General features: G+C 35.4%; 1 protein-coding gene across 2 annotated transcripts in view; it reads right to left on the bottom strand.

Annotated features, from left to right (window-relative positions):
* Positions 1–276: 276 nt before the first annotated feature.
* SUB1 (SUB1 homolog, transcriptional regulator) overlaps positions 277–20,182 on the bottom strand; it is a 20,610-nt gene continuing 704 nt past the window's right edge. Inside the window, exons 2-6 of one of the 2 annotated variants that reach the window (XM_027868938.1) lie at positions 19,878–20,037; positions 16,357–16,429; positions 13,800–13,919; positions 4,783–4,891; positions 277–609 (exon numbers count right to left, since the gene is read on the bottom strand). In XM_027868938.1, the coding sequence (XP_027724739.1) occupies positions 530–609; positions 4,783–4,891; positions 13,800–13,919; positions 16,357–16,428 (381 nt within the window). In that variant the 5' untranslated portion in view covers position 16,429; positions 19,878–20,037 and the 3' untranslated portion in view covers positions 277–529. The remainder of the gene's footprint in view (positions 610–4,782; positions 4,892–13,799; positions 13,920–16,356; positions 16,430–19,877; positions 20,038–20,182) is intronic. The other variant, XM_027868937.1, reaches the window with a different exon arrangement.

Here is a 20,182-nt window from a genome sequence, read left to right as displayed (position 1 = left end):
CAAAAAAACAAGCCACCCTAGGGAAAAACAAAAGAAATAAAGGGGGAAAGAAGTAAAATTATGACAGTGGAAAAAGTTAAAGTCAAATCAGTTTTGGATATTTGGATATTTTGAAGAGAAAAGATAAGCTCTAGCTTTCACAAATCAAAAGTTTATTGTTAAATTCAACGCTATTCAATGCCTTCTTAACATTAGTTGAGCTGAAACTAAAAGATCTACAAATTAATATTGGCCTTACCAGTAACCAACACTTCTGATCAAAAAAGGCCACAACAGTTAGATTTTATTACTTGATTTTATTTTACACCAGGTGGTGATGCAAAGCATTCCTTTTTAATAAAGTATAGACAATCAGCTTCACTCAGAATACATTTTTAATGCACATTTAAAAAAAAGGATTCATCTTACAAATTGTTTTGCAATCCAAATATACAATAGCTTGGAAAACAAATAGTTTAGAAAACAAAAGCCAATGTAAAAAGACTGATTAAAACAACTAAAACAGTACAGGTTTCATATGGCTCTGATTTTACAGTTTTCTTACTGCATCATCAATATCAGAAATCTGTTCCTTCAGCTGGCTCCATTGTTCTGGATTTAAAGAAATACCTAAAACATATTTTTTTAAAAATAGAGTTAAAATTTACTTTTAGTGCAGATCTTTACAAATGAAACTTTACAACTGAAACATCACAATTTAAATTTTTAATTCATCAATCTTGAATACCATTAAGAGTTTAAAAAAAAGTTATTACTGCTATGTAGTAATTTCTCTACAAAGCCTTTTCTGGCCACCCCAAATAAGATCATTATTGCTTACACACCATCTCCACTTTGACTGACTAGTGTATCTTTCAATTTTTAAACATGTTCCTGTGCAATCTTGATAAATAATCAGAGCAAATGACAATATGCAGCTATAGCACAGTCACCAGGAAAGTAGCAAACCAAGCAGACATGTACAAATTTGCTGAGCAACAACCAAATTCAGTGGCGAGCAAGGTTTTCTCCAAAGGTCCCTAGGAACCCAGGAAATTCACTTAGTTCTAGAGCGTTAAGCAGGTCTTAGGGTACAGGCCCCAGGCCAAGACTCTTCGGACATCTCTGATGAAGCTAACTTGGGGCAGGGAGACCACAAAGTGCAAGATATATTAAGTAGTATTTCTCAAAACTATATAACACACTAAATAGTCACATTTCACTAAGTTCTGGAGGTTACAAAACCTAACAGTACAAATGAAGGGACAGTGATCACTCAAGATAGTAAAGAAAGCAAACTTCTTTTTTACGATCACATCTCCAGAAGTTAGCATAGGCCAATAAAAATATATGGTACATTAGCAAACTATAATATTTTATACAAAGTTATCACTACGGGTGCAATTAACTATTAGAGCTATACACCCATTCACGTTGTCTAAATTTGGATGTAAGTTCATAAAGGCAAGTATTATATCTTTGTCTATCTTATTCTCCAAACCTCCAATATTTAATGCATTAATCCTATGAATAAATAACTGGAGAAAAAATTAATTTTGGAGATTTCTGTATGCACAGGGGCAATAACAAAACTGTGAAACGTATTAGGGAACTAGGAAAAGACTAAACTATTCAAATAGTTTAACATTTGCAGCCAACAAAAAAATCTGTCTAACATGCTGGACTGACTACTGCTGAAAGCAGAAAGGGAAAGAAGGCAAATGAGACACCAATATTCAAGACGATCTGAACAAAAGATTTAAAGGTGATAGATGTAGAAAAAACAATAAAATTTAATAATACCATATGCGAGATAATGAAATTGTATATAAAGAGGGAGGACAGCAAATGGAACACTCCAAATGACAGGGAAGTGGGGTAAAGAATAGAAAAAATAAGCAGCATTTTTTCTCAAGTTAATATTTTCAGGCAGTCCAAATGGTTGTCCATATGTTCACGTGGCTGCTGTGTCTAGATTCGCTCACTGTTTGATGTGTGCGCTACTTCTATTACAGAATAACTCTTACTTTGGATTTAGTGACTCACCAACCACTATCGGTTTTATAACCTCTCTCTAATCACTCCTTAACAAGACCTCCATCTCCTTCCCACTGTTAGAATTAAGTTTTCTCCAAGTCCCATCCTTGGCCCTCTTCTCTTCTCTCAGGATTCTCTTCCCTATGCAAATTCATGGACTTACAAAACTTCAAGAATCCCTTCTATGCAGGTAAATTTCCAATTTGAATCTCCAGAATGAATCTCTCTTCTAATCTCCAGTCACCTCTCTACCTGCCTATTACACAGTCCCTACCTGGATGTCATTACCACCAGTATTTCTAAATCAATATGTCTAAAACTGAGCTCATTATCTTCTTCAGTAAACATTTCTCTCTCTAGCACCACCACTCATACCCTCACAAATCTGAAGCCATGGAATCATTCCAATTCTATCTCCATAAGTCTCATAACTATCCCCTCCTTTTTAATTTCCATTGCCACTATACCATTCTTCAACACAAACCACTTAGGCCATTGTAATGGCCCCCTAATATATTTTACCTTCAATTCTTCCCCCTTCTAATTATCCTTCATACAAATGCCAGACTAATCCTTATGGGGAGATAAGGTGATGTCATTCCTAAGTTCAGTAGCTCCCTACTGCCTACAAAGTAAAGTGCATAGAATTCCTTAGGGAGCAACTAGTCCTACATCCTCATCTTATAGATGAAGACACTAAAACACAGGGAAGTTAAGAGATTTACCCAAGGTCATGCATGTTAGAACTGGGATATGAACACAGGCTATGAGACTCTATAGTCAGTGTTTTGTTTTGTTTTGTTTTTCATTACAACGCCTCTAACATTCAAGGCTTTCCACAATCTAGAACCATCTTACCTTTCCAGTCTTATCTCTTACTATTCTCCCCTCCATCCACTCTATGTGCCAACCAAACTAAACTATTCTCTCTCCCCCTAATACACTCTGAACTTTGCCAATTCTATGACTGTGATCCTGTTGTAGTATAATGAACAGAACACACTGGACTTGGGAATCAGGAAGACCTGAGTTCAAGGACTGCCTCAGATACTTACTACCTATGTGACCTTGGGCAAGGCATTTAACTTCTTTCAGCCTCAGTTTCCCCAACAGTAAAATGGAAATAATAACACCTACCTCCCAGGGTCACTGTGAAAAACCAAATGAGACTATATAAACTTTAAAACACTATATAAATGCTGATTATTTTTCCCTATGCCTGCAATGTTCTCTCTCTTCAATTTAACCTACTGCATTCCTACCCATCGTCCTTAAAGACCAAATAATATGCTACTTCTTCCATGGAACCTTCCCTAATTTCCACCAACTAGCAATGATGGCTCTCCTCCCTTAAGCCACACAAAACACTTTACTCTGCACCTTAATAAACTGATTTAATTATTCATGTTATGGTAATTTGTGTTTCTGTCTTACATTGCCACTAGAATAAATTCAACAATGTAGCATGCCACAAGTCTTAGGGTCAGGTGAGCCCTGGGTTTGAATTTCAACTCCTGGAACTTAATAGGGATTTGATCCCCCAAGCAAGTCACCTCTCTGAGGTTGTTTTCTTATCTATAACACACACTACCTCAAAGGCACATTTCAAAGAAAGTGTTTTGTAAACTTTAAAGCACTATAAGAATCATATGAATTTTTATTATTGTTCTATCCCTCAAGCACCTAACACAATGTTCTGCACACAAATGGCCCTTAAATAAATGTGTGTTGAATTGAAAAATGAATTAAACTATTTCCTTAATTCAAGAGCAAAATTAAATCTTCTTTTTCCTTTGTGGCACCTAATATGGGACTCAATAAAGCAGGTGCTCAACAAATGCTTCTTGAATAAACAAAGATTTAAATAAAACAGATGTGAGACAAGATGAAGAAGGGAAAGGTCAGGGATAAGGATAAATATCAACAATTAATCTCTCTTACAGATCAAAGACAGAGAATATGTCCCTTCTAGGGAAGGGAACCTAAAAAAAAAAAAATAGTATTCCCAACTAATTTTGTGACAGTCCAGTTGGCCTCCAATTATCCCAAGTAATTCTGTAAAACAAAATAATTTAGGCCAAAAATAATTAAAACTTGATGGTTCATAAAGGGATATGTTGGAAGTTCTCTCGACTACAATCAAAAAATGTTACATTAAACTTTATGTGAATATATATAATTTTTAAATCTGTGCAATAACAGATCATGTTTAAAATTTCTAACTAGAACATATCCACAAGGGTGTCTAGGAGTAACAGAATAAAGTTAATCTTAACATTCTTAGGATTTCACAAGTGAAAGAACTCTTTCCACTGATAATTCACAATTCCTCCTTGCCTGAGTAGATAATTTCATGAGTTTCTGTGGCCACAAAGTTCAATCACTTTGTAACCAACTTTCTGGTGACAGGCTTGATGACCATAGCTGAAGTCTTTCCTCCATAGCAGTACCTGCCATGACACAACAGACCCTACTGGTATAGCCAAATAGCCTAAAAGAAGTTAAGGTCACCACCTACAGGCCAAAAGGAAGCTTTTTTTTTAAATCTTACACTAATATAAGTACATAAAGAGGAGATTTATTTAACGTTCATATTAATGATAAAATTACCTCATAAGAAATCGAAGTAATTAGGTTTTAGGAACATCATACAGACAAGAACTCTATATATTCTATACTATATGTATTCTTTAGAGACATATAAGTGTGGTTCCATTGTAACAATCCCCACAGACAGTTATCTTTCAAAGGAAAAAAAAAACTCACCTTTTCTACCAGGTTTCATTTCACCTTCCTGATCCATCCAGTATTCTCTAATATCAATTAGGACTTTTCCTTTAAAGTCCCGAACACTGACATATCTCATTTTTCCAATCTGCAAATAAAATAAGCTCATGAAAGATTCCTATAGATATTTGCACAATAAATTGTGTACAGATGTAAACCACATTAATTATTGAATATTTTCACTAAAACTACTTGATTCTATTATATGATTATGAAAAATCTCATGACTACTATTTGACTACTGTTCTCAATAAAGTCAAAGCATATACATAATAAAATTCAATAAAATTTCTCTTAAAAATCTTCCAAATATTTTCAAAAACAGCTAGGAACATTAAAAACTAAATATAATTTAATTTTTTAAAAAACAGGTAGGAACAAAGGAAAACATTTACGAAACTTGCATTAATAAATTTGGAAAGGAAACTATTGTCTTGGGTTTTTTTTAAATAAATTTCTATTGATGTCTACTGTTTCTTACATCATCATAATTATCCCAGTGTCCCCTCTGACTCCCTTTCAGAAAGTCATCCCACCTATCAAGTAGTATTTTTTTTTTTTTTTTGCTTTTTAGTAAGGCAATCAGGGTTAAGTGACTTGCCCAGGATCACACGGCTAGTGAGTATCATGTATCTAAAGCAGGATTTGAACTCAGGTCCTTCTGACTCCAAGGCCGAAGCGCTATCCACTACACTACTTAGCTGTCCCTTCAAGCAGTATTTTTTAAAAAGAAAAAAAAAAATCAACACAATTGATTGACATATGAAAAACATGTACAATGTTAACACCTGTCACTTCTACAAAGGAGTAGGCTATGGGTTTCCCCGCTAAATCTTCATTTGAGTCACAATTGATCTTTATTATTTCGTTACACTCACTTCTGATGGGGAGGATGGTTGTTCTTTCCATTTCGGAATTGTAATTATTATATATATTATTTACTTGGCTCTGCTTATTTCACTCTGCATCAGTTCATATGGATCTTTCCATGCTCTGCATTTATCACACAGATCATTTCTAATACATAGTAATGTTCCACTACATTCATGTACCAAATATGATTAGCCATTCCCCAATCAATGGGCATCTATTTTGTTTCCAATTCTTTGTTATCACAAAAAATGTTGCTATAAATATTTTGGTGTTATATGGGTACTTTCTTCTCACTGATGATTTCCTTAGAGTATAAGCCCAGTAATAGTTTCTGGTTCATAGGATATGGGCTTTTTATTCACTTTATTTACATAATTTCAAATTGCTTTCCAAAATCATTGTACCATTTCACAGATCCATTACCAATGGATTAGTGTGCCTATGATTCTACAACCACTCCAACATTGACTATTACCATTTTTTGTCATCTTTGACAAATTACAGTGTAAAATAAAACCTTATTAGTTGTTTTCATTTCTCTTGTGATTTAGAGTATTCTTTCATGTGGTTGTGAATGCTTTGCAATTCTTTTGAAAACTGTTCATATCCTTTGACCACTTATCTATGGGGAAATGGCTACAACTCATATATATGAGTGTGTGGGTGTATACATGTGTGTATGTGGGTATATACAATGTTTATATTAGTTATCTATACAATTTATCAACCGTTTATATGTTTAATATTATCAATATGTTTAATTTTATCAAAGAGATTACACAAAGATTTTTTCTCATTCTACCACTTTCTTTCTTAGGTGCATTAATTTTGTCTGTGCAGGATCTTTTCAGTTTCATATAATCAAAGTAATCTATTTTATAATTGCCACTTTCTCTTACTTGGCTAAGAATACTTCTCCTACTCATAGCTTTGAGAGGTACATAATTTGTTTCTCTTCTAATTTTTTTATCATATGATCTTTAATATTAAAGTCACATATCCATTAAAATGTTATCGTGAAGTACAGTGTAAGGTATTGGTCTAAACCTAATTTCTGCCTGACTGATTTACAGTTTTCCCATCAGTTTTTATCAATTCAAGAGTTTTTTCCTAAGTAATTTATGTTTTCCCCTTTATCAAACACTGGATTATTGAGTTCCATTGTTTCTGATTCTCCTTTTTCTAGTATGTTCTAATGATCAAATATTTTAATCAATACCAGATGATTTTGATGACTGATGCTTTAGAATAGTTTGATGTCTAGAAATGCTATTCTCCTTTCATCCAGTTTCTTTTCATAATTTTCTTCAACATTCTAGATCTTTTGTTAATGAACTGTTATTATTTTATCAAGTTCCATAAAATATCCCCTTGAAAATTTGATAAGTATAGGAAACCATCATCTTTGAAAGAAAACTCTTTAGAGTATAAACTACAAGGATACATATTCCCAACAAATACTAAGTGATAAAATGCACAAATTTAATGCTTTTTGTTTATAAACAGTTGATAAATATGCACATATAACTAATACAAACATTGTATACACATACGTGTATACACACACACACATATATGAATAATATTTCCCCACAGATAAGTGGTCAAAGGATATGAAGAGTTTTCAAAAGAAGAACTGCAAAGAATTCACAACCACATGAAAGAATACTCTAAATCACAAGAGAAATGAAAACAACTTTTAAGGTTTTACTTTACATTCTGTAATGCTAGTTCCAGAGGAGACAGCAATCAATGAGCATATATTAGGTGCCTATTATGTGACAGGCACTATGCTAGTGACTAGGGATACCAAGACAGAAATAAGTCTCTACCCTCAACAAATTACTTCCTATAGGAAAAGACCATATATCCAACTTGTAAAATATAAGTATTTAAAAATTACATACAAAGTAATTGTATTTTCAGTAATTGGTATGGGGAGAGCATTTATAGCTAGAGGTGGGAGAATCAGAAAAGGCCTCTCATAACAAAGACTGCTTCCACTGAGTTTTGAACGCAACTAGTGATTCTGACAGGAAGAGGCAAGGAGAGAACGCATTCCACGCATGGGGGACAGAAGCCCCTGTGAATGCAGTTAAGACGGGAAATGGGAGTGTCATGTGTGAGGAACAAAAAAACTAGCATAGTACACAAAGAGGTTATAAAAAAGTTTTTAACGGATTGGGGCTGTGAGAGCTAAAGAAAGCTTTTCCTTTTAGACATTTTTTTTAAGTTTTGATTACCACTTGTTTGGGGGAAATACAAATTTAAATGGATTACTAAAGTGATCAAGATACAAAATAGAAAATTAGAGATACCATTTCATGCAAAATGGAAGAAGGTGGCATATAAAGAAGTAATAAATGCTTTAAACACGGACTAAAGTAATGGCTCATAAAATAAGCTGACCAGCTTATGTTTTACTAATTGATGATAATTTTTAAAAAGACAACTTTGGTTTTTTCTGATGTAAAAAATTACATATTTTGTATATTCTTTTACATTATTCTTTATTGTATATTATATACATATTATACATATGTGTATATATATATATTATACAATATTCTGTACATTCTTATGCATATACACATCTCCTAGTATAGAATATAAGCTCCTTAAGACCGGGGATTGTTTCCTACTTGTCTTTGAATCCCCAATGCTTGGCACATAAAAGGCCCTTAATAAATGCTTCTTGATTGAAGAAGGTATCTAGCAAATGACCTGTTAGAAAAATAAACATTAATTAAGTGCTTACTAAATGTCAAGCTGTTTGAGTGCTAGAGAAAACTAAACTATTTCTATGGCCTGCCCAATAATCCTAAAACTGTTTTCCTGAAATGAACTTTAAAAATTCTTTTAAACCAAAAACTTTACATAACAGATTTTTGTTGTCGTTCAGTTGTATTCAATTCTTTGTGACCCCATGGACTACAGCACACCAGGCCCTTCTATGCTCCAGTTTCTCTTTAAGTCTTGTCCAAGTTCATGTTGTGCTTCCATGAAACCATCTACCCATTTCATCCTCTGCCATCCCCTTTTCCTTTTGCCTTCAATCTTTCCCAACATCAGGGTTTTTTCCAGTGAGTTCTGTCGTCCCATTATGTGGCCAAAGTATTTAAGCTTTAGCTTTAGCATCAGCATCTGACCTTCCAGTGAACAGTCTGAATTAATTTCTTTTAAGTATTGACTGATTTGACCTTTTTGCTGTCCAAGGCGCTCTCGTAAGTCTTTTTCAGCACCACAATTCAAAAGCATTGATTCTGTGATGCTCAGCTTGCCTTATAGTTCAACTCTCACAGCCATACATTGCTACTGGAAAAACCATAGCTTTGACTATATGGACTTTTGTTGGCAAGGCGATGTCTTCGCTTTTTTTAGTACATTATCCAGATTTACCATAGCTTTCCTTCCAAGGAGCAAGTGTCTTTTAATTTCATGGCTGCAGTTGCCATCTGCAGTGACCTTCAGGCCCAATATAAAATCTGATACTGTTTCCATTTCTTCTCTTTCTATTCACCAGGAAAGGATGGGACCAGTTGCCAAGATCTTAGTTTTTGGTTTTTGGTTTGTTTTTTTTTTAATATTAAACTTCAAGGCAGCTTTTATACTCTCCTCTTTCACCCTCATCAAGAGGCTTCCTATTCTTCACTTTCTGCCAAAAGAATGGTATCTGCTGCATTTCTGAAATTGTTGATATTTCTCACGGCAATCAGCTTTTGATTCATCCAGCATGGCATTTCACATGTTGTATTCTGCATATAAGTTAAATAAATCAGGTGACAATACACAGCCTTGTCATATTCCTTTCCCAATGTTTCACATTTGGTTCTGACTGTTGCTTCTTGGCCCACATACAAGTTTCTCAGGGCCTAGTAAGATGATCTGGTATTCCTATCTCTTTGAGGACTTGTTGTGATCCACACAGTCAAAGGCTTTAGTGTAATCAATGAAGCAGAACAGATGTTTTCCAGAACTCCCTTGCTTTCTCCATAATCCAGCGAATGTTGCCAATTTGGTGTCTAGTGCCTCTGCCTCTTCAAAAACCAGCTCGATCTTTTCAGACTCATTGGACATTTCTCGTCCTTCTGTACTCTATAACCAATCCAAATTGGTCTTCTTCCTGTGCCTCATACGCAACACTTCATCTTCCACCTCCATACCTTTGCACTGGCCATTCCCTCATGTCTGGAATGTACTCCCTCCTTACCTCTGCTTCAGTGCCCCTATCTTTCTTGGAAAATGCCACTGAGACACCATCTTTTACATGAAGCTTTTCCTGATACTCCCAACTGCCAGAGAGAGCCCTCTTTCCAAAACTACCTCGTATTTAACCACTTTGCATATATTTGTATTTACTAACTTTATATTTATGGTGAATATATTTTACATGTACTACTTATATCCTCCATTAGAATACAAACTCACAGAAAAGTAGGAACTGTTTCATTCTTTATACTTGTATTCCCAGTACCTAACAGTGCCTGATATACAGTAGGTGCTAAATAGATATTTGATATTGATTGGTAAGCATGTTAAGAGTACTTTTTTACATTTAACTAAACAAATGTCAAGCATAAGAGATCTGATACATTTCAACATCAGAATGGAAAGAAATCTTACTAACATCATGTATTTCAGGTGTCAGAACACTGGGCGAATGTATTCCCAGCCCCACCTTTCAAGATGCCTTTACTTCATACTCCCACTCTAGCAAATATCTCCTCTATGCATAGATTAGATAAGCAACAAGAAGAATTACTTTTATTATAAATTGCATATAAACATTATATAATCTCACAAAGCATATTCCTATTATTTCAGGCCTATCAGGTAACCTTGGTTATATTATTTTACCCTTTGCTTTGCTCACAGACTGAAAAGATGGGGAAAATATGAAACACCTTCTCCTTCCCCCAGTCCTCCCAACACACAAAAAGGGCAAACCGGTTACTTATTATCTCTAAACAACTTTGATCAGTTCTTCAGAAACAGGCCCTGGCTCATAGAGTCATCATTAATAACTGTGTATTCAGCTTCACAAAGAGACACTAAGTTCTCATCAAATCTATTTACTTGTCCCTAGATTCAGGATTCTAAGTCATTAGAGAGGGATTTTTTTTTTTACAATACTGCTTCAGTGAATTAAATCCTATAATAACCTCTGACTAACAAAATTGTACTTTAAAAAACTTTACAGTCATAAAGTCCTCATTTGTACCTAACAGAAAATCTCCCTTGCCATAATTTAAGATTGCCGTCACTTGTTTTTTTCAGGGTTTGAGGGAGTAAGAGAGGCAATTTTTCTCCTGGTCCTTAAATTGTCTTCCAGGACAAGAAAAACTGCTCTAATAAGCTCCTTTTTTCCAAAATACTATCATTTTTTATGAATCCTTATTTCTCTTTGGAGAGGTAGCCTTGACACTTGGGAGTCTGGAGACACTTGGGTTAAAAATCTCACTTTAGGGGCAGCTAGGTAGCACAGTGGATAGGGCTCTGGCCTTGGAGTTAGTAGGACCTGAGTTCAAATCTGGTCTCAGATACTTGACACTTACTAGATGTGTGACCCTGGGCAAGTCACTTAACCCCAACTGCCTCACCAAAAAGCAAAAACAAAAAATCTCACTTTAAATACATACTAGTTGTGTAAGCATAGATATATCATTTAACGTCTCTGAAGCCATATTGTCTTATGTATAAAATGGCAATGGGAACATCTCTAATATTTATTTTCCAGAGCAACTGTGACAACCAAACATGATAATATATGTAAAGTGCTTTGAAAACTTTACAGCACTACATAAAGGTCATCCATTATTATTTCTGATATACCTGATAAATATCTCCCTCTTGAAACTCACATTCTTCTAGTCCTGTGATACTTTACCCTCCATATTTTCTTCTTCTCTCTTAATCTACATTTTCTTTGCTCTTCTACCTTCTACCTATTGGCTATAAGTCTTCATAGAAGCCTTAATACATACCCTCTTACACTTTTTCTATACTCACTTCTTCAGAGAGCTCATCCAATCTTAAGGCTCTCACTTTCACCCATGATTCCCAAAATCTACATTTCCAGCCACGAGTTCTCATTTATTCTGGTACAGAATGTTCTGTTGTACACTATAAGAAGACTAAAGAATTCAAAGAAACCTGCGAACACTGAGGAACTGATACAGAGAAAAGAAAGCAGAACCAAAACAAGTCACACCACAATGATCACAATAATGTAAAAGAAAACAACGCTAAAAAAAAATGAGAACTCTGATCCACTGCCTTTAAGATTCCTTCCTTCTAGGTGAATCAATCAAATATTCATTAAGCACCTAATGGGGATTTCAACGACAAAGAATGAAAACACTCTACACTTAAGGGGTTTACATTCTAACTGGGAGGACAACAAGTGCTTATATAAGGACAAACAGACTATAAAAAGAATAAATACAAAGTAGAAAAATAGGGGACAGCTAAGTGGCACAGTGGATAGAGCACTGGCCCTGGATTCAGGAGGACCTGAGTTCAAATCTGACCTCAGACATATAACACTTACTAGCTGTGTGACCCTGGGCAAGTCACTTAACCCCACTGCCTAGCCCAAAAAGAAAAAAAAAGAAAGAAAAAGAAAAAGAAACTGTGGTTTGGAAGGGAGGACAATGGCATTGGGAGTATCAGAAAATGCAGATGATGCTTGAGCTGTGTTTTGAAGGAACAGAGGGATTCTATGAGGAAGAGGCTAAGGAAAGAACAGATTCTAAGCATGACAGAATGGCCAGGGGAAAGAAGTGATGTGAACAAGGAACAAAGAGAAGGCCTATTTGGCTGGATCTCAAAAACTCAGGAAGAGGAAATAACATATAATTGGAACTGAAAAAATAATTGGGGACACATGTCAAAAGCTAAATAGAGAAATTTATCTCAGAGGCAACAGGCAGCCCCTGGAGGTTGGTGAGCATGGGAGTAATACAATTAGATAAGTACTTAAAGGAATAGTGATGGGAAACACAATATATAAATAAATACGTAGATAGAAGATACATATGGCAGAAGGATAAGCTTATTTTAAGTGGTCTTTGTATCCAGTTGTCATCTTGTCTCCCAACCCCAAGGAACAAACCATCCTATACACTAATGCTAGATTACCCTTCCTAAAACAATGCTTTCATCAAACCATTTCCCTCTGTAAGACCCTAAAGGCCCTATAAAAAAAAAAAAAACTCCCTATTGCTTATCAAAACAAGATCAGACTCCTTCAGGGGCAGCTAGGTGGCGCAATGGGTAGAGCTCTGGCCTTGGAGTCAGGAGAACCTGAGTTCAAACCCAGCCTCAGACACTTGACACTTACTAGCTGTGTGACCCTGGGCAAGTCATTTAACCCCTACTGCCTCACCAAAAAACAAAACAAAAAAAAAAAGATCAGACTCCTTCAAGGAGGCATTCAAGGCCTACCCATGAGGATACAATTTGCCTAGCCATATTTCTCACCCTAATCCTTCCTGATTAGAATCAGGCAGGCCTCCTTATCATCTCCTTCACAACAAATTCATTCCTACTTCTCTCTTTGATTATTCAATTACCCCAGCGAGATGCTAATAAAGTCTATCTATCCTTTAAAGCTCAGTTCAAGACTCACTCACAATTTATTTATCACTTTTAATTTCTGTAACATTTCTTTTGTGGGAATTGCCATCTAGCTGTTTCACAAAGTATTTTTTTAAATCAGGCAACACACATACAACTTCAGCCATAATATTCCAGCTATCTTATGCTAATTCTCAGTGTTGCCCAAACAACTATTTCACTTGAAAGAACAATGAAATGTTCCAACTTTCAACTAAAATGATGATGACTGTACAAGAAAGTCATACAATTACATAGGATCAGATTTAGACTGGGTAAGGAAGTTACCAAAACCAAACTCTTTATTTCATAGGATAGACACTCAGGGTGTCTTATCCAGTGATTTACCCAATATTACAGAGTAATAAATACCAGTCAGGATTCAAAACCCAACCCTGTCATTCTAAATCAAGTGTCCTTTCTATTTCCCTTTTATTTCACGATCTTCAGCACCAAAATATACAGGAACTGCTCTGATTCTAAGTATACCTAACCGTCAGTTTTACCTGGAACATGTGATCATCTCGACTGCTGCTTTGCTTAGATGAAGCTGGTGCTTTAGAACTTTCTCCTGTCTTCTGCTTCTTTATGGGTTTTTCCGGAAGAGCTTGCTTTTTCCTCTTTGCCTTAAAATACAAATTTTAAATATGGTCAAAGTATGCAAACAGAAAACATATTTTTAAGTTCAACATGATTCCACAGCTGATACAACCACAAAAAAAAAATCCCAAATGTGGGGGCACTTTTAAAAGGAGTAACCTCATTTATTCATTAGGAACATAGTCTTCAATCCATATATATATATGGTAAAAATGAGTAGTAGGTTTTCTTATTTAAATGTATTACTTATACTTTTTTCTTTAAGATCACTGTAATTTTCCAATGACTTCTGTGAGAATAAGACACAAATTCACCACAAATAAGTACAGTCAAGCCAAAGCAATCAGCACTTTGGTGAACTGGCCAATTCTGACAGTTCTCCATCTCCACTGAGAGGTAAGAGACATTCTTAATCAATAGTCCTCTGAAGTCACTATTGGCAATACAGCTTGAATAAAGACTAAAACCGTGGCTGAAATTTGTGACCATTAAGTTATATTAGTTATTAAATTGTTTGTTATTTATTTAGAGCAAATCACACAAGTATATAGTAAACTAATGAGGAGGGCAATTTAGAACACTCCTACCACATACTGAACAGAACAAAATAAAGAGACATTTTGGGCAGGGCTCTTAAAGTTAACATCTTAGACTTTTACAATGTATTATGAGCATTTATACAGTGATATTATAGAAACCCTCAAAATAATGATGATATTTTTCAATGTTATATTAAAAGCTTTCTAAACAGTCATTGAAAATTAACCAAAAAGCCCTAATAGTATTTAACTAAAATCCTTCCCTAAATCAGTAGAGGGCAGTCATGATCCTTAACTGGAAAAAAAAATGCCCTTTTTTATGGGGGAGTGAAGGAGACACCAGTGAGATCTCACTAGTACTGGGAATTCCTAGCCAGGGAACAACTTATACCAATAGGAATGAAATTGTTCCATAACTTACAGTCTTAGAGTGTAAAGCACTGAAATGTTACATTGCCACAATATGTCAGATAGGTGAGACTTAAGTACATAAAACTATGTTTTCTTGACCTGTGTTCACTAAACCATACTGCCTCTCACTATAGCAATAAAATTATTATATTCAGCATTTTACTGGGTATGATGAAAGAAAACTAAAAAGCTTCAATGAATTAAAGTGAAGCATAGTCAGGATTTGTAGTATCATTTAGATCTAAGTAATTAAAATTAGCTCATCATGCAGAAGCCTATTAATGGGTAAATTAAAAGCACTTTAGTCAAATCGAGAGTTTTCCTCTTTATTCTACCTTCTTGAATATCAAAGCTTTGTTTCAGTATTAAGGCTAAAAGATCTCTAACATCTTTTTAAGGCTCTAAATAACTAAATATAACTTTTCCAAAATTCTTTCATTTTCATTTAACAAACAGAGATGCAACAGATGAAAAAATTGGAAGCCAAAAAGCATTAAGTCTACATACTGCATGTGCTTACAGAATTACCACAAACAAGTTCAGTCAGGTTACCTTTGCTGGAAATAAAATGCTTTCAGAAGAAATTGGCAGCTAAAAAGATTCCAATAATCAGATATCTAATACAAATTTTAAAAAACTTATTATTTTGACAGGAATAGAAAGGTTATTGTGTTTCTTGAGGTATCTGGTAGCTATCTCAACAAATAAGCAGCATGGTTACTGGAAAACTTGACCTATTTCATCATATTTATTTACAAACAAATAGTTCCATTCAAACTACACATAATGCAAAGTGTACCAAACATAAAATTCAATCAAGTGTTATAGGCAAAATTAATATTATAATGTTAAACAATAGCTTGGAGGTGATGGTTAAGACTATCAAATCAACCACAGGGCACAAAGAATTCAAGGATGGTTTAGTCTCATTACTGAATATAGGCATCATGGAAGAAAAGACAGAATGCTAAACTTAAAGAGGAAGGAAGACCTGGATTCTAATCAACTTCTGACATTTACCAGCTGTGTAACCATGGATAAATGACTTAACACCTCTTTAAGCCTCAGGCAATTCTCTAAGAATTCCAGTAAGCTATAGAAATAAAAGCAGTGATCTGTTCCCACACCAATAAAATTACAGACCTTTGACATATATACAGATATATCCCAACATTCTCTAAAGCAAAGGAAAATGATATACTAAGACTTAGAACCAGAGCAAATAGTGGCTTTGACCCACCCTCCTTCCATTGTCCTACAGAGATATACTTGAGTGTTGTAGATTTGCAGTCAGAAAACCTTGGTTCAAATCTTAGCTCTCCCACATCTTACTTGTTGTGGGTTTTTTAATGTCACTTGCTCATCTGTAAACTAGAGGACTACGTGACCTTTAAGATCACTTCTAATTCTGAAATCCTATAATTGTTAGTGCAAAAAAGGAAGCATAGCACACCACTTCTGGACAGATAAACCACCACAGACATTATGCAAATAAACTGTTTCAAACCATTACCTTTTTGTCAATTTCGCTGTCAGAATCACTCCCAGATGAGCTTGAAGAAACAAGTTCCTTTGATTTGGGCATCCTAGAAAGAAAATATATTGTAATAATGTCTTAAGTTAATTTTAAATGTATTCTAATCATTTTAACTTAATTTCATGCCATAGAAGAGCCACAGGTCAAATTCTACTACAAATAACTTATGTTATAGTCAATCTCTATGGTAGTAGGAGTGCTATAATAAGTACATTGCTAGAAATCTCACTTCCAGACTGTGTGAACTAAACAAAACAGAGTATAGCAGCAAATTACCAAGTGAAAAAAAGTATCCTGAACCCAGAGGGAGCAAAGAGGGAAGTGAAATACAAACACCAAAATTTTCCCCCATGCCCCTGGTTTTTTTGAGTTTATTATTCAACTTAATTTAACAAATGTTAAACATTTATTGTGAGATTAAAACAAATTTAAAGACAAGGCCCCTACCCTATTGGGGGATGAGGGGAAAGGGGATACCATACACACATAAAATTCTGTACTGTGGTTCAACGGAGAGTGCTGAATTTAGAATCAAAGGAGCTAGGTTCAAATATTGGCTTTGTCACTTACCACCTTGGGCAAGTTACTATCTGGGATCCTCAACTGTAAAAGGTCCCTCTCAGCTCTAAATCTATCATCCTATTACATTACATTAGAGAGGTACAAAACGAAATGCTATGATAAGATACAAAAGGGAAGATTCTTAATATCAGGGAAAACTTCATGAAGGAAGTAGCATTTGGAACATTTAAAACAGGGAAAACAGTACAAAATAATGTTGAAAAATAGAGTGGACATCAAATTGAAGAATGCCTTGAATGCCAAAGATGTCTAAATTCAATAGGCAATTCAAGGAATCACTCAGCCTAGAAGTAACAAAGTTTAGAAGATGGATTAGAAAGAAGAGAATGAAGGCAGAAAATCCGTAGATTTCTGCAATAGTCCAGATGGGTGTAAATAAGGGTTTTGTACTAGGATGGTAGTAGTGGAGACAGAGATAAGGGGGAAAGGAGTGAGGTATTTGAGGATAGCATGAAAGAAGAGCGTTGGTAGTAAATTGTATGAAGCTGGAACAAAAACTGTGGGTTACTCAGCTGGGCTCTGCTGTCCTACTTCCCACTAGGAAAGCAAAGAACACACACAATAAGACATTTGTTAAGGAGAGATATAAGGTCAGAGATAGCATTTGAAATTCAGGATTATTCACTGGATAGGATTATATTATTTCAATCAACAAATATTGAGTGCCTACTATGTGCAAAATATTGTGATGTAAAGACTGGCATGATTATGATTGCTACCTTCAAGGAAATTATCAGGACAGGAAAATGGGGGAAGAGAGCATATGGTAGGGAGAGATGGTAAATACACAAATAACTACAATAAAAGGAGAACATGATAGGTACCACAGAATTTGGAGATGGTTATAGTGTAAAGCTCACTGGCAAGGTGCAGAGAGCAGCACTAGCCCAGGAGTCAGGAAGACGCGAGTTCAAAATCCCACCTCAGACACTTCACTAGCTGTGTGACTCTCTGGGTAAATCACTTAACCTGCCATTTGCCTTTTTATGTTATCTGCAAAATGGAGATAATAGTAATACCCATCTCTCAGCCTGGTGGCCAGAATAAAATTAGGTATCTTTAAAGCACTTTGCAAACCTCGGAGTGCTATATAAATGCTAATTGTTTGTTTGTTTGTTTTTTAAGTAATCCCAGCCTTGAAACTAATCTATTATGTGACCTTAGGCAAGTAATTTCATCTCCGTGGGGCTGAATACAAAGTTAGCACTTGATAAATCCTTTTTGATTGAGTGATGATACCTAAGGTCCTTTCTAGTTCTAACATTTTCTTTAACTCAGAGTGCTATAGGAATAGAGTAAGAAGAGATGATATACAATTGGGCAATATCTCTTGGAAAACCTCATGAAGTAGGTAGCACTAGAGGTTCTGAATGGATAAAACAGTCAGCACAAGTACAGTAAAGGGAATAGTAAGTTAAAAGAAAGAGAAGGGAAAAGCATTTAGTAAGCTCCCACTACATGCCAGGCACTGTGCTTAGCACTTTACAAGTATTATTTCATTTAATCCTCACAACCACCCTGGGAGCTAATATTATCCCCATTTTACAGCTGAGGAAATTGAGGCAGACATTTAAATGACTTAACCAGGGTCACAAAGCTAAAGTCTAAGGCTGGATTTGAACTCAGGTATTTCTGATTCCAGGTCTAGCACTGTGAAATGTGCAAGATGTGCATTCAGGAACCAGCAGGTAATTTGATTTGAATTGAGCTTCCTTTTAATGTAAGTCGGTAATAGGGAAATAAGGCTGAGCCTACCTAGAGCACTGAGGTCCTAGAATGCCAACCTGAACACAAGGGAATCCATTAAAGGTTTCTGAGCAAGAGAGTAGTAAGACTCTACAAACTTTTATATGCAGATATATTTGTCATTTCACATTTAACATTTCACATTAGTTTTATTAACACTTTCTTAATTTTCACATAGCACTAAGACAAAGCATTATCCAGTAATCAATGTAACCTGTCACTCTTCTTTTCATACCTAGGGCTAACCCAGTACTAATTATAGGTTTTCACAATTCACAAAGTTATAAGTAATCAGTTAGTTCCTAATACTATAATAAACCAGAACAATTACCAACTACATTACACCTACTTCAAAATAACCCTACACTTGAAAAACACTTCATCTTGCCCTGACACTTCAAAGTTTAATTCAGGATAGACTTATTAGTACAAACCAAACTGGGTATTCTGAGATTCCACCTCTTCTTCCTTTCTAGAAAATCAAAGTAATGAGAACATCTTCAATTTTTTCCTCAAGTCAATCATTAGTAATCACCTGTGTACAGCTGAAAATACATGCTAAATAAGCTTCAACATGTTCCTTATTAGGTCAAGGTAAAAATAAAAAAGTGGGACATCTTCCATTGGCAGCTTACTCCAAAAGTAAGCATCATACCCTTAAAATAGTTCTGTCAATTTTGATTGTTAAAATCTTGAAGGTGAAGAGTAAAAAGATAGGATACTACAATTGTTCATATTCACCTACTTTAAATGGTCAAACTCTTAAAACACACTATTTACCACCACCCGGAATCGCTGTCAATAGACTAACTTCAACTTTCTGCCCTAGAAGCCAGTACTCTGAAAGGATGAAAAATCATGAATTAAATATAAGCCATTTCAATTCACCTAACTACTAAAGCATAATCTCACCCAACTCCTTTAGTAAACACTTCCCTGGAAGATATTTAATAATCATCACCACAAGTATCTTTTCAAAACAGCAGTACAGATTTCATCTAGATTAAGAACTAGCTAAACGGTAAACAAACCAAACTCAAAACAACCAACGCCTTAACATAAAACCAGCTTCAATTCACATTCATTCTGAAAAGACAGCATTTCTCAAAAAAAACTAAGCTCTTTTAAAAAATTTTTCCTTAACAGTATCTGCTCAACATTAATCCTACCTAATTTAAGCAGGAGAGGAAGGTTGTCCAGGATAGGTTATACAATGCATGCAATGTGAAGAAAGGTGTCTTGTCTTTCAGGATGGATGGATGGGGGCGGGGGAGGGGGAGGAGGAGGAGGGTGATAAATAAGGAGAATCAGCACCAGAAGGCCAGGAATCTACAATGAAAAGGAGAAGAGAAACTGCAGAAGATGGAAGGTTAGGAAGGACGACTTGTGGAGGGGGTGCGCGGTGCACTAAGCAGCCGGGGCCGGGAAGGGCTGGTAGCTGGGGGCCCTGGGGGGGGGGGGGGGGGGGGGGGGG

This window comes from Vombatus ursinus, unplaced genomic scaffold (genome assembly GCF_900497805.2).
Source record: "Vombatus ursinus unplaced genomic scaffold, bare-nosed wombat genome assembly UNPS02014791.1, whole genome shotgun sequence".
NCBI lineage: Eukaryota > Metazoa > Chordata > Mammalia > Diprotodontia > Vombatidae > Vombatus > Vombatus ursinus.
Note: the sequence above shows the minus strand (reverse complement) of the source record. Positions and strands in the feature narration are given on the sequence as shown.